We start from the raw sequence: 14,817 nt of genomic DNA, 5'->3' as shown, positions 1-14,817 counted from the left end.
CAGGTTATAATTTAACAGGCTGCATGATGTCCTAGGCAGTTTTCAGAGCCGTCGTTATTACTAAAGAGCCCTCTGGCTCAAAATGCAATGGGTTCTAATAAACCTCGCAGATGCTTCGAGGCCTTCTCCCTCTCCCCCTGCCCTACAGCCCACCAACAGACCCCTGACACTGGGCCTATGAATGTGAACAGCAGCCCTAAACATCTGTTGTTTCCCAAGATCAACTGAAGAGTTGTTGAGTCTGTTAATAATAACTCCACGGGGAGTAACGCATTTGCACCAACATGAATAGCTCGTGGGTCAGATACCTCATCAGATGACAGCACTATGGAGTGAGAAAATCCTGGAGTTTTTGGTTCTGTCCCTAATCCACTTAGATCAGCTGAACTGGTGCTGCTTGGACTGAAGTCATCGTTGAAAGTAAAATTCTGTAAAGGACAAGACAAGTAGCCACCGTCAGCTGAAGCACAGCAAATGCACAGAGATTGCACAGTAGAATTGCACATCCTTTTGCTGAGCAAGTGGCCCTAAGGACTGACTGGGACAAATCACTGTGTTGACCCAGACTCAGGGGTAGTCAACCTGTGGTCCTCCAGATGTTCATGGACTACAATTCCCATGAGCCCCTGCCAGCGTTTGCTGGCAGAGTTTGCTGACAGCGGCTCATGGGAATTGTAGTCCATGAACATCTGGAGGACCACAGGTTGACTACCCCTGCTTTAAACAATTTGTGAAAGTGAGAAGCATGTTTTTGTTGCATTCCAGCTGTGAAGGCTGCTATGCATATTCCTGATTTGGCCTTGTACTCAGCTGGGAGCACTGGTTTTATCTGGAGGAAACCAGCTGTGTAAACCACAGAATCTGTTCTCGGTCCCTGTGAACTGAAATATTTTGGCAGGGACTGATGATCAAATCTGGACTACTTGATAAACATTACTGGGATTGTCCCACACTATGCAGCATACTCTAAAGCTCCATTCACGGAAGAGTTTTAGCCTTATTTTGTGATGCTTTGAGGAGAGACATGGAAGACCTTTATTTCTGTGAGTTTCTACCCAGCATCATTGGGTACCCATGGAAACTCTATAGGGTACCTTGGACATTTTTGCTTATTATAGAATAGAAATAGTATATATAAAACTGGACACTCATAATGTAAGCACAACCACGCACATTCATTCTCAAAAGCCCTTGCTAATTTATCCAAGAGTTTGTCTATGCAACATACAATAACATTTTTCTTCCACTGGAAATTAAATCAAACGGAACTGGATAGAAAGTGGATTCGAAATAACTGACTACCCCAGTAGAATTTCAGTATTTGTGTCGGACCCAAATTTTTTCAGATTTCTAACACAAACCTAGCTTTCCAAGAGAGTATCATCAGTTCTAATGGCTCAGCAGCCATGATTCTAGTTCTCAGAGAAGTATAATTTCCTTAACCTACAGAATGTGCTATTACAAGAGATACAATTGACTGTATCACAACATTGGCCTTGCATGAGAATTTCAACCAGAAAACACATGTGTGGGGTATGTGCTGTCAGAGAGTTTTGTTTCTTTCTTTCTTTTCTAAATAGCCAGTCTGCTCATCATATATATGACGTTACAACTGCCTTGACAATGGGAAAGACGGGAGCACTCAAAACATAGACATGGAACAGACCACACATTTCCCTCATTATAAATGCAATGAACAAAGCATCACACTTTATAGCAAGGATGAACAAGAAAGGAGCAATTCCCGACAGAATACATTGTGATATGTACACCTAGAGAAATTCACCCAAATTGCCATTGGAAGGATTTTGCAATGGCATAAATCGGATCTGGAAAAAAAAATACAGTTAAAAGAACCTCAAAATTCAATGAAACTTTTGAGGTTAATTAAAACAAGCAAATCACACAAAATTTAAATCCAACAACAATACAGAAACATAAGCCTGTTTTGAAAATGCAGTTCATAAGATGACTTTGACAAAGGAAAGCATTCATATATTAAATTAATCTTTTGGCTCCAGCATGCTAGAAAATGGTAACGAGTAATATTTGGGGGTAAAAATGCAAAGGAAAATGTTGAAGTTAGTTTTCATCAGCAGTTATGACATTTTTACGGCTAGCTTTCATTATCCATAAAGCACTACGAATATCAAGTCGTGACACATTTGCTATTGTACAAGGACCACTTGAACACAGCTTTCTTAGGGCCTGATTAGAAGAGAAGCCTCTTTATTTAGGACATTTTAACGACGACACCTCAAAATCCTGGTTGAGGCAGCGTACAATTTTAATCACCACAATATTAAAAACAAGCCATGATAAGATGAACTAATGAAAAACCTGGGGAAAAGAGGTGTTTTTGAATGGCACTTAAAGTAAGGTAGGCACTAGGTGAGCCTCAGGGGAGATTGTGTGATTCCTTTGGAATGCCGTCACTGATGACAGAGGATCCCATAAATGCTTTAATTCTCTGCTAATAAGACAGGAGAAAAGAATGGGAGGAACAGATGGGCACAATGTGCTGACCTGGCCTGTCCTTCTCCCATCACATGCAAGGAGGCGCTGCTTTTGTGGGACATGTCTTAAATTGTAAAACACATCATCCAGGCACGGTTTTCAAGCACAAAAAGTTTTGCCTTTTCTCCATCATACAGGTCATGAAATGCTCAAGAAACATTGCACAAAACCCCCCCACTGATACATGAAGTATGTAAGAGTACAGCTGTATGCCACGAGATACCATGCTAAATGCAACATGCATATACATAAAAGGGGAACTACACGTATCAGAAACAATTCAATTTTCCTTAGTTCAAAGAACTTCGGAATGGAATTGAATGGAAAACTCAAGATGGGCAAAAGAAACATCTTGTCCAGTGAGAGACAAAACTGTGAGAATGGAGGAGGCAGAACAGTGGCCACTTTTTGCTTGCCCATTTTGCAACGGGAGGTGTTAACATTTGTATTTAGAATCCAATTGGGAATCTGTATGCTGTAAAATTGCTTCTATGCACTTTTATAATTTAATATATACTTTATGCTTGTAAAAATGCAAAGATATCAAAGAAAGCAGTTTTGTCTTTTGCTCTTAGAGGGGAATAGATACTAAATCTACCAAGTTAGAAGGCTACATAAGTATCTGTTGACATTTCTGGAACCAGCCCAAACCCATGCAATTCATATATGTATTTCCCACCTTTCCTCCATAGAGCTCATGGTGGCAGGTAGTGCGTTCCCTTCCAAGCACTGACCAGACTCAGATGTGCTGCATCAGAGCACACTCTGGGCACGTAACTGTGGGGGAGAAGGAGGGCCCCACAGGAGTAAAAAAAAAATAATGTAGGGAGCTATCATCTCTTCCTAGAAAAAGTCTCTTGAGTCCTTTGCAGTAGGCATGTTTCTGGCAAGGACTTGTGGATTCTGGCTAATTCATTTAATGACCCAGATCTTTAACATGCCAAACCTGTATTGCCACCTTTTCTTCAAGGGTTCCTTAAGACTGGATTCCACTTACCAGACAGGATTTTTATCCTTCCAAAACTCTCATTTCCTAGTGTTTCATTTAGGACTGGGTACCTGGAAATGACTTCTGTAAGTGCTCTCCCACCAGAAAATGACTTCCACCCCCTCATCCACGTGCCTTTTGGTCCTTTCTTGCACACCTACAAACTGTGCAGGTTTGTTTAAAACCTAAAGGTGTAAACCCTGACAAATGTGTTAACCCCTAAATCCATACTGAATTTGGCAGCTTGACAATGTCCGTCATACAACCCAAAAAAGACACAGAAAACAAGGAAGCTGCAGCCGGGAATGTTCGTAACACATTTTGATGCACATAAAACGCATTTTGTGGCATAACTTCTGCTTGAGGTTACTATCGCGTGGGTCCCTGGTTTAGCCCACTGACAGCAACCCGCTTATACAACTCCATGCACAGGAGATAAGGTACTTTGCGTATTCTACCTTGCACCCTTTTTTAGCTGGGCTTAGATTGTCAGAGGAAGGATCAGTTGAGCTGGAAGGTGAAGGCAGATTGCCTGAAGAATTGGATCCCCTGCGGCTCTCTCCATACCAAGTAAATGGCATAGAGCTGTATGGGAGAGAGGAGGATCGCTTGGCTACAGATGCGCTACTTGCTGAGCACTCCAGCAGCTCCTTAGATGTCCTGTTTAAACACAAAGCAGCGAGCATACGGATTAGGCTTTAACAATGCTAAATAAAATGCAGACAATCCCAACCCCCAGCAACAGAACACTGTCTTGGATCCTAAGCAGCAGCACAAGTGGATCTGTGCTAGGCAAAGGCAATCCCGCCCCCCCAGAAAATCATGCTCCTGTGGAAGGGACAGTGTGGGGAGCAAATGGGGATTCCAGAGCAGGAGGGGGAAATAGGCAAAAATCCGAGGCTCCAAGCCTGTCTCAAGGAGGCAATTACATGGCAGAACCAGGATAATTTTGAAATCACTTGCAGAATTCCCCCCCCCCCGCCCCTGTTTTGGAAATGCTGCCTGCCTGCTTTATCAAATGGTACCGAAAAAAAATAAAGGGCTTTGAAGAAGGAGCACTATGCCTAGGTCAGCAATGCTCCCTGTTATTTGACTGCTTAAGCTATATTGCTTTCCCACAGTTCGTGATAGCACTCTGGGAAACACCGCTAGTTTTCTGTTACCGTATTATAATTTGATGTTTTAAGACCAGGTTGATTAGGTGCTCGCTAGATATGACCGAGATCCAGGAATCTGATTCTCTTCCCCAAGGAGCATCATGCAGGAGTGTAAGTTTCACTGAATTCTGCTGCCTGCTTGCTCAGAATAAACCACACGCATAATTGTAAATGCCTTATTATAAATTCTTGCCATTTAACAGTCAGCTCTGAGTTTTAATCATGCCTGATTTGCCCAAGGAAACAGAATTCAAGTAGCAGGCACAGTGTGTGTGTGTGTGTGTGTGTGTGTGTGTGTGTGTGAGAGAGAGAGAGAGAGAGAGAGAGAGAGAGAGAGAGAGAGTGTGCACTGGAGGGGATATCAGAAGGGCCCAATAAACAGGGAACTAATCTGCTTTTTGATTGGGCTGCAAAAGGTGCTAAGAGATCATTATCTAGCTAGCAGGAACAACTATGCATCTGAGTTCCATATATATGTTAATCAGAAGCAATATCGCCAGTTTAAGATTTATATTTCTATTCTATTCAGCAGTTGTGATGAAATGACTTCACGCAGTTCTGGATATGATTTACAGTTTTTAAATACATTTTTTAAAAATATGTTTTTAATAAGTTTATTCCAATATTCAGTTCTGTGATTTGAAACAGGACTCTGTGGTTTAGGAAAGAACAGGTACAGAAATAGTTAACGCACCCCAAGTAAGGGGAAAATGTGCTAGCAGAAGGCCCCAGAACCACTGATGAACATAGCAAGCAACTCCCAAAACAAAGGTAGGCAGTAATTATTCACTTCTGCTGTAGACAACTACTCCTGATAAGAATGATGTGATGGAGACGGGGAGTGGCAGAGAAACTTCAGGGCTTCCTAGATGGCACGATTGCCCTTGACCTTTTAAATCTGGCTTCAGTCAGAAACAGCATTATTACCTTGATAGATGACCTATGCTTAAGCTTGGATACATTATTAGGGGTGGGGGTGTATACTACTGCGTTTAGCTTGCTGAAAGTAGGATTCTGCTGTGTAATTTCTGCATCACAAATCAGTACTTGTGATTTGCTTCAGTTCTGTTTTTAGAGTTCTAACTGGTACTAGAACCCTAATCCTATTGCACTTTTTATTGACTTCCTATCCTATCGGTTATATTGACTACTTTTATACAACCCACCTGAAGTCCAAGTGAGAAAAGCAGACTATAAGTCATGTAAACAAGCAAGCATAAAAAAGGGTGGACCAGGGTTCTGCCTCCCTTCTACTGCTGCTATATCTTTCTCAGCAGCCTTGGATGTGAATAATGACTTTGTAATTACACAGAGTTGGAGATAGGCCCGAGAGGAATAGTACTGCAGTAGTTAAAAATCACTGGTCAACTCTGTTCAGATGACTGCAGCTGGGGAATCAGAACTGGGTGGGGTGTTCTTTTTGGCGGGCTGCAGGGCTCTGTATTATTCTTTTAAATCTTTATGTGAAGCCTTTGTGGGAACTGGTACACAGCCTCAGAGCAGGATGTCATCAGTATGCTGACAATATGCAACCTTGTGTTGAAACCACCCAAGCAGCTGTCTCTGTCCTGGGCCAGTGCCTATTAGACGTGATGAAGTTGCTGAGCGTAAACTAGCAGAATCTGAATCCTAAAAAAGACCCTGCTGATGCTAGTCGGCAAGGCCAGGGGGATATAGTGACAGAGACCCCTCCTGTTGCTGGGCAAAGTTGTTTTTGACCTACCTGGAAACTTCAGCTAGTGGAGTCATTGAGAAGAATGTACTCAAAGGAATAATTTTCTGTGGCCAAGATATACGATCTTGAATTGTCTTTTTGTATGTGTATTTAGATGCCTGATTTATCTAGTCCAATACATGTTATAAAGGACACTATTACCTGTCTTGAGGCTGGGAGGGGTAAAAACACCTCAAATAAATAATAAATTAGATTCATGTTTTATGTTGCTTTTGTTTAATTGTAATGACCTACGTCGACATGCAGTCAATGTTACTTGTACCTTTAAAAATAAATACATGTATAAATAAGGCAATAAGGTATAAATAAGGCATTTCTGAAAGGAAATGGATTCAAAACGCTGATTGTACCAACTGTTTCTCCATGAGGGTAGAGGGAAGAGAGAGATTTTCTGCTTACAGTTAGTTCATTTTAGGACAGGAAAGTAGTTAGTAGTTAAGAAAAATTTTGTTTCCCCATGAGAAATGGTTTAAAAGGGGCAAAGGCTAATTCCTTGATAGAGTTCCCCAGGTATGATTAAATCATGAATGAAACTTTAGTTTCAACTTCCTATCAGTAAGCAAGTCTGCTTTGGATAAGGACCTCTCTTGTTGAGTTCAATTCAATTCAATGTGCTTGTTAATTGCAGGGTGGTAGTTTTGATTGCTCTTCACTTTGCCTTCTAGATTTGCTTCTAGAGATCATTGAAGATATTCTTGCTGCTGTACAAGGCTGAGATTAGCTGTAGAAAAGCACTGTTCCCTTGACAGAGTTCCATGGCAAAGAATGATTCCATTAGCACAACTGAACGGAGCAGAATTAATCATGTTGTCGGATGCCTTGCATGTTGCTTTCACCCTTGCTGAAGACATATTCGTAGTGATTTGAAGGGAAGTCATTTTCCATGTGCACACACAGAAACCCTTTCAGTGGGAGCACCAGAAATGCATCAGTTTTGCATGAAATTCCTCTTATCCTGAAGCAAAAATAGGGTACCCACTACTTGTAGCTTGGTGTAGTGGTTTAGAGTGGCGGCTTCTAATCTGGTGAGTCAGGTTTGATTCCCCACTCCCCCACATGCAACCAGTTGGGTGACTTTGGGCTCACCACAGCACTGATAAAGCTGTTCTGACCAAGCAGTAATATCAGGGCTCTCTCAGCCTCACCTACCTCACAAGAGAGAGGAAAGGGAAGGCGATTGGAAGCCACTTTGAGGTTCCTTTGGGTAGAGAACCTCCTCCTCCTCCTCCTACTACTATCCTACTACTACTTCTACTAATGCTTTTTTGTCCTTCTGTAGAACTAATGAGATCTGGTATGAGCTACAAATGAGGATGTTCTCAGTTTGACTATTGCCTCTTCCATCAACTTACTAAGTGACTGTAGGCATGCCACAGAATCGCCCCCCCCTGCATCCCCCTATCTCCAGTACTGATAATAATATTGTATTGTAAGAAATTCAAGATCACATGTGTGAAGTGCTTTAAGCAGTCCTATATAATATTTTTACACTTTTTTTCTTCTGTCCTTCAAGGACAGTCCTCTTCCTCCCAATCGAGGTCCTTTACTAAAGATCACAGGTAGGGAAACTTATTTTCATAATAACACAAGAAGCATAATCTCCTTATGCCCCCTGCAGAGCCCTTCCCTCACTCGGTGTCATCTTGTTCATGATTCCTGGCCCTCATGAATTATTCCTAGCCTCAGCCGGGTGGAATGAGCTCCTGGGAGAGCTGAGGGCCTTGTCAGAGCTCTCTTAGTTCTGCAGAACCTGAAAAATGGAGCTCTTCTACCAGGTATTTGGTTGAGGACAGGGCAATTAGATCTGGGGCCCACCACAAAGGAGCTAGAACAACTGCCCACCCCCCTTCCATCTGTCCCCTGAGGCATGAGGCTTTTGGCAGTCCACTGAAAGGGGGAAGGAAGGAGTTCTTTTGCTGCTGAGAGAGATAACTGTTTTATGGGGAGCTTTATTGTAGGGTATTTTACTGTGTTACTTGCCACAAGCTGGCTTGACCAGGAGTGGCGGACTATAAGTCAAATTTAAGTAAGTAAGCAAATAAGTAAATAAATAAACACCTCATTGTACCAGCAGCCTGTTGCTCACAATACGTTTAGGAAAGCCCTCAAATAGAAGACAGAAGGAGCCCTTCCACCCTCTGTTGCCCTTTAGCAACTGGTAATCTGTACCACATTTCCCTGCACACCAAACTTCCATTAATGTACCTGGCTAATAGCCATTGATAAATCTAACTGCCATGAATTCCTCTGATCTCCTTTTAAAACAACTTCAGCCATTAGGCCATTACTGTGTCTCGTGGCAGAAAATTCCATAAGATAATTATATATTGCACAAATATTTCCTGCCCTGACATTTCAGCAATCTACAGTGGATGGGCAGCCTTTGGGGGGAGGCTCATGTGCTGCAGCTTAACAGCAGAGTACTAAAACAGTATCATTCTACTGCATGCCTGGTGCTGTTTCCAATTCTAATCTAGGACAGTTTATGGAAGGTAAGCACCAAGCGAGGAAGCAAGGGGTGCAGATCTGAATCTGTGTAGGTTCGTTTCTTTTCTGCTGTAAACTGTAATCTAGTGCACAGTCATAGGGAAATAAAAACCATTTAACACATCGCCTGGGTGGGCGGGGGAATGTACATCTTGAGAACAGGGATCAGAACGTCACTTTCCCCTCCTTCCAAGCAGGACGACTAGTAATTTGTACCATGAACAAGATAATCAAAACCATTTTGTCATAAGAAAGGTGTAATACAAATTAAAAGTATTCTGGCCTGAATCGGTTCCATACCTGCAGCCAACAGAGACCCTAGCGGCTTCTTTGTCTCTTCGTTTCTTGCCCTTGTTAGCACTCTTCCTCAACCGAGTCCTATAACGTTAAGACAGTCAGTGTGCTACGTCATTCAAAAGGGATTTAATTGGGTATCTTGTGAATGAAAGTTAAGTTTTCTAAGTCCTTACCCCAGGTCCCCAAGCTTTTGTTTTATTGGTCTTGGATTGCCCAAGGTGGATGTTTTTGGTGACTGGATACCTGTGGCACCATCTAGGACATATTTGTACACGGAGAAACACAGTTTATAATTATCATTCATACTTTAGGTGGAAACTCCAATTTCATATTGCCCCCAGTAGTATATTTGTTTGTAAAATTGAGATTGGTTAACTGGAATTGGATCACAATTCATGAGTTCTGTGTTCAGTGGCTGCAATGGAATGACTGTAAAGTATAGCCTGCTTGCAGGAAAAAGACCTTGGGCTGTATCTATAGGAACACCATAGGAAGCTTTGATAGCAGAAAGAATCCTTCCCGCTTCTTCCATCTTCTGCAGCCTGCCATCAAAATTTGTTCCTGGGGATTGCAAGACCATAGAGAACAGTACAGGTTGTAGAGGGGAGGGAGGAGGTAGCTGCAACTTGAAAATCTGCAAATATCTCAGAACACTTCCCAACACTCAAAGAAAGGCACCTTTGGATCCAGTCCCTTGGCTGTGATTAAAAATGCTATAAGAATGCAGAGCAGAGCTTAACACAGTCAGATGGAAGTTCCTTGGAATTTTTTAGTCACAGTTCTTTGGGGTGCTGAAGAGACAAGCAAAGTTATCCTCAAGTGGCTTGCCTCTTTGGCAGTAGGAACTCCTTTTACTAAAAAACAAATTGAATTTTTTTTTAGCAATGCAACAGATCTTTCTTTTCATGCATATTAGGCTGTCTTTTGACTACAGCCATGGGCATGACTTGGCTATAGATTTTTCTCACAAACGTTATAACAGGTTATTTTCCCATCTCAACCTCTTCAGGTACCTCTCATTTCATATCCCGTCTACCATCACTGAATGCCAACTAAAGGGCCACTAAAAGTTCTCCAATTTGAAATTTACTTTCTTATGCAGTATTACTACATAGAATAAGGAAGTCCAAAGTAATTGAAAAATAAAATATACTATCTGCAGTGATTGCACGTGTCTATGGAGCAAAAGAGAAAATACAAAGACTGAAATAATTATAAAAGTTCAGTCATAGTTACTAAAATAGTTAACTGCATTGAAGTTCTTAGGACAATTTGAAACCATGTCCCACTTTTTAAAAAACGTGCAGAGAATGCCTATTTTTGCATAATGCAAAGTATCCAACAGGAGTAGCTTTTATTGTAATTTTTTTCTGAGAACATGGGGACCAAATGCCTTGTGAAATAAAGGAGGCAATGAAAGGAATTACATGGGCAAGGAAACAGCCCCAAATCATATCACAACTAATGCTGAATAAACTTGAGGCACTCTAAAGATTTTATGAATGGACACAGAAAGGAGGATCAATTTTGTGAGTAGAGTTCTTAGTGCACCTGGCCAAAGAGGAACAATTGTTGATTCATTCATTTTACTGCTGCTCTCAATTCCTGGCAATCTTCAGAAAAGTGCATCAACAAAAGTGCATTTGGCTATATCTGGCTATTTTTATTTATTATTATATTTTTAGGCACCTCTCTATGGTAGTAGTCTTAGGGTGGCTGACAATAAAAATTAAATGCATAAAACCAATTACATGTAAACAACCAGTTAAAAGAAAAACAAGCTCCATCACTAAAACCATTGTGCTCTCACTCCACTGAACAATCCCTCGCGACTGTATTTACCTGTGTGGACAAGACAAACCCGTAGCAAACAAACAACATTTTTTTTGCATATGAAACCACTTGTTATTTGTATCAGTACATTCTGTATATTCCTTAACTCTTTGTGAAAGAGATTAGCAGCTGTTTCTGTGAAGACTTTCAAAAAAACCCCGCACAGTTTAAACTTCTCCCATCAGCCTCTCTTTTCTTTTTGAGAAGACCCAGTAAACATTTACCATTTATTGCTGAAGCGTCTAAATTTGTCCCCATGGAAAATAAAAATTCAGACACTTACCAAAGGTCATACAGGTGACCTGACCCCCAAAAGGGACACAAAACAACACAGGAATTTAATTTTTTCCCTATAATTGTTGTGGAGAACAACATGCACAAGTCCATTTGGCATTATTTCATCAAATGAGGGAAGTGTAGAGGAACTGTGTGGCTTGGGGTATATACATGTCTTCCCTCACCTAATGAAACCTTTACCATGTGGATCCATGGTGACACAGATCCTGCCTCCATGCTAAAATGAAACTGGTAGGTTTTTATGTAGGCCAGGCTTTCTCAACAAGGTTTTGGGAAATCCTGGGGTTTCTTGATGGCCCTGGAAAGGTACTAAAAACCAACTCTTCTTCTTCCTGTGCATCAAGGCTTTTTGAACGTCCTTTCCTCCTGAGTACAAGTCTATTAATATTACCTAATAAGCCATCCATGAATGTCAGGAAAGCTTATTTGCAAACTTCCTCCACTCCAGTCTGAACAGCTGGTGGTGGGAGAGTCCTGATGGCTTTTACGTAAACCTAAAAGGGTTCTTTTAAGCCTGGCAACAGTTTCTGCTGTTACAACTGAATGCTATTTTTATAGTGCACTTGAAGCTTTCCCTGGGGCGGTGATACAGAAAGGTTTTTATGGCGTTAAGGGGAGGGGGCGTTAAGAGATAACACGGTTGCTTCAAACCAGAAGTTCCTTGTTTCAAAGGCCTGTTTGCAAAGAAGACAAACAACAATGACAACAACAAAAGAAATCTAGAAAGTATGTGTGTGTTTTTTTTATCCTGTTGGTTCCTTGAGTAGGCAGGCCCTAATTAGACAAACAAAACACCCACAAATAAGGATAAAATATGATGCAGAGACAAATTCAAATCATAGGCATCTATACCTTTGTCATGGAGAATACTCCTGCAGGCTGGATGATGCACAGGTGAACATTCAAAGCTCTGGCAGGACTTTGAAGGAGAAGAGAGTGGAGTGTCTCCATGGGAACAACCAACACTTATGTACTGCCGTTCTTCATCCCGAGTTCCAGCTATGTTGTCAAATGCAAAGGATGCCCTGCTAGCCACAGGGGAAAGGGAAGAAGCACCAGAATCTGATACTGGTGAGGATGCTCTCAGACACACGGGCAGAGGTGATTTCCTAACGTGCATGGGGCTACCATAACTATACGAAGGCTGTTGATACAAGAGATTATGAAGCAGATTACTGCATACAAGAAACTCTGAATCCACATTTTAGCACCTGTTCCAAGAATTCACACTTTAATCTGTCCTAATTTCAGTGTTCACATTTTCCACAGCAGGATTTGGATTTAATTTCTCTGTACCTAAGAGTAAACGGATCAGCAGGTTTGCTGTGGTTTAAATCAGACTAAATAATGGTACATGTGGAAAAACAGCCCCACGTAAGGCACACAAAATTAAATCAAAAGTCTTGAAACGGCTGCAAGGGAAGAGATGATTACTTCCAAGTGAAAATAGCCTGAACATTTTACTATGATTTTATCAGACGTGAGCAAGTGTTGCCTCTGCTAAAATACAGACACACTGACAACGTGAACATGAGGCGAAGTGAAGAGGCAGCGTAACAGAAAAGAAAAAGGAATTACACGTTACCTTTCTTTCAAGGCTGTCTTCTCCATCTGTAGAGCTGATGCTGTCATAGAGTCTTGTTCTAGTTGGTCTTGACCTTTTGTTCTTAACTGAAAGCTGCATGCGGGTCTTCAGAGCCTTAGAGTCCAGCCTTTCTGTCTCTGGGACCACTTCATTAAAATCTTGGAGGGAGGAAAAAGGCTATGAAATCCCTGTATCCATTTAAAGGTTCTAATATCTGGGGACATGGTCTGCATTCCCATATACGAAACACATGTCCAGCTTGTTTGTATGAAAGACTAGTGTGATGCCCCACCCTTATTTCAAGGAAACCGACAGAGTGAATAACTGTATGGACCACTATCAAGCTGGTACATGGTCCGAGTAGCTTTAAACAAACCTGAAATACACTTGTTTTAATAGCTGTAGTTTATTTCATTACTCAAGAAGGTTGTCCCATTAGGGAGCCTGTGGTTTGTTGCCAGACAGACTAGAACTCTCTGTATTGAACACTAAGAGCAAAGGAAGGAGAAATGAAAGATGGAGGAGAAAGTTGAGCAGGGTCTGTAAGAACAAAAGAATAAAACTGTACACTGATAAAGCCTGTCATGTTGTCTTCATGCCTGCAAAGGTGCTACAAACATCTAATTTAAAGAGCAAACAAAAAAATACATGTTGTTTTAGGCAAAGTTTTTCCCAAATATCTGGGGAGATTTTTTGGATGCTTACTTTGCAATCACACATGACCTTAGTAGGTTTTGCAATGGAAATCAGAGACTGAATGTTCTTGCTTAAAGAAGAACACTCACCCTGCTTTCAAAACTGATACGCATTCAAAACTTTATGTTCCAGTCCACCCAAGCTCATACGTCTGCAGTTGATAATAAGAAAGTATTTTGTGATCTAGACCAGTGGTCCCCAACCCCCAGTCTGGGGACCGGCGCCGTTCCATGGATCAGTTGGTACCGGGCCGCAGGTCCTCCTTGTCCTCCTCTCCGGGCTGCCCTGCCACTCTGGGGCTGCCCTGCCACTCTGCTGGCTCACCTTTGGTGCTCTCTGGCGGCCACCATGGCTGGGGCTCCCCCTCAGCATGGCACTGCGCAGCTGCTGCTAACAGTGCCCCCCAGTGGGCAGCGGGAAGTCAGGGGCACCGGCAGGAAAGCAAGAGGAGCAGGGGGTCAGGCGGTGATGGCGATATCTCTCGGCAAAAGACTAGCCCCCCCCCCTTGGGCCTCAGTATAATTGTCAAGCGTTGACCGGTCCTCGGTGATAAAAAGGTTGGGGACCACTGATCTACACCATTAATTAGAATGGCTTTATACTGCAGCCCCTCCTTGCCAAAGCTTTCCTAGGTCTATCATCTCAGGAATGAGCTAATCTTGTAAACAAAACAAACAGAATTCATTATTTGTGTAAACACCCCTCCACACACACATTATACCTGCAGGATTAGAATCATGATTTTCCAAGAATAACTGAGGCTGCAGAAGACAAGAGTCAAATAACAGAGACAATGGACAATTCTATTTTGGTGTGCCATACCCATGGATAAACCACAATTATTAAGAAGGCCTGAAAACTAGTAGTTAATCCAGCTGCACCAAATAGCTCAAGGTTTGGGATCAACTGTCTTGTTCAGAATACTAAGGAAAGCATGAACTGGCATGCTTTTTTCACATTAGAAGGGACCACAGTGATGCACTGTAGCTCAAGCAGGCTTTCATCAAGGCAAGGAGAATTCAGGCACTATCCACGCAAGAGATTTAAATGCGATTCAATTGTTACTCTCTCCCCTCAAAGAACCATGAGATCTGCAGTTCTGTGAGGAATACTTGGGACCTTGAATACAACTCCTATACAGACATAAAATGTTTTTTTTAAATTCTTTTACAAAATTTATACCCTGCCTTTCTGCCTTTCTCATATCTTATTACAACTACAAAAT

General features: G+C 41.8%; 1 protein-coding gene across 11 annotated transcripts in view; it reads right to left on the bottom strand.

The window, feature by feature from the left end:
- Positions 1-14,817, bottom strand: part of PPP1R9A (protein phosphatase 1 regulatory subunit 9A) — a 135,429-nt gene that overhangs the window by 10,362 nt on the left and 110,250 nt on the right. For 7 of the 11 annotated variants that reach the window (XM_077304526.1, XM_077304527.1, XM_077304525.1 and 4 more), the window contains 6 exons: positions 12,897-13,054; positions 12,164-12,455; positions 9,355-9,436; positions 9,185-9,262; positions 3,964-4,165; positions 309-428 (listed from right to left, as the gene is read on the bottom strand). In XM_077304526.1, the coding sequence (XP_077160641.1) occupies positions 309-428; positions 3,964-4,165; positions 9,185-9,262; positions 9,355-9,436; positions 12,164-12,455; positions 12,897-13,054 (932 nt within the window). The remainder of the gene's footprint in view (positions 1-308; positions 429-3,963; positions 4,166-9,184; positions 9,263-9,354; positions 9,437-12,163; positions 12,456-12,896; positions 13,055-14,817) is intronic. The other 4 variants (XM_077304531.1, XM_077304533.1, XM_077304534.1 and 1 more) reach the window with 1 other exon arrangement.

The sequence above is a fragment of the Paroedura picta genome, chromosome 11 (genome assembly GCF_049243985.1).
Source record: "Paroedura picta isolate Pp20150507F chromosome 11, Ppicta_v3.0, whole genome shotgun sequence".
Lineage (NCBI taxonomy): Eukaryota > Metazoa > Chordata > Lepidosauria > Squamata > Gekkonidae > Paroedura > Paroedura picta.
Note: the sequence above shows the minus strand (reverse complement) of the source record. Positions and strands in the feature narration are given on the sequence as shown.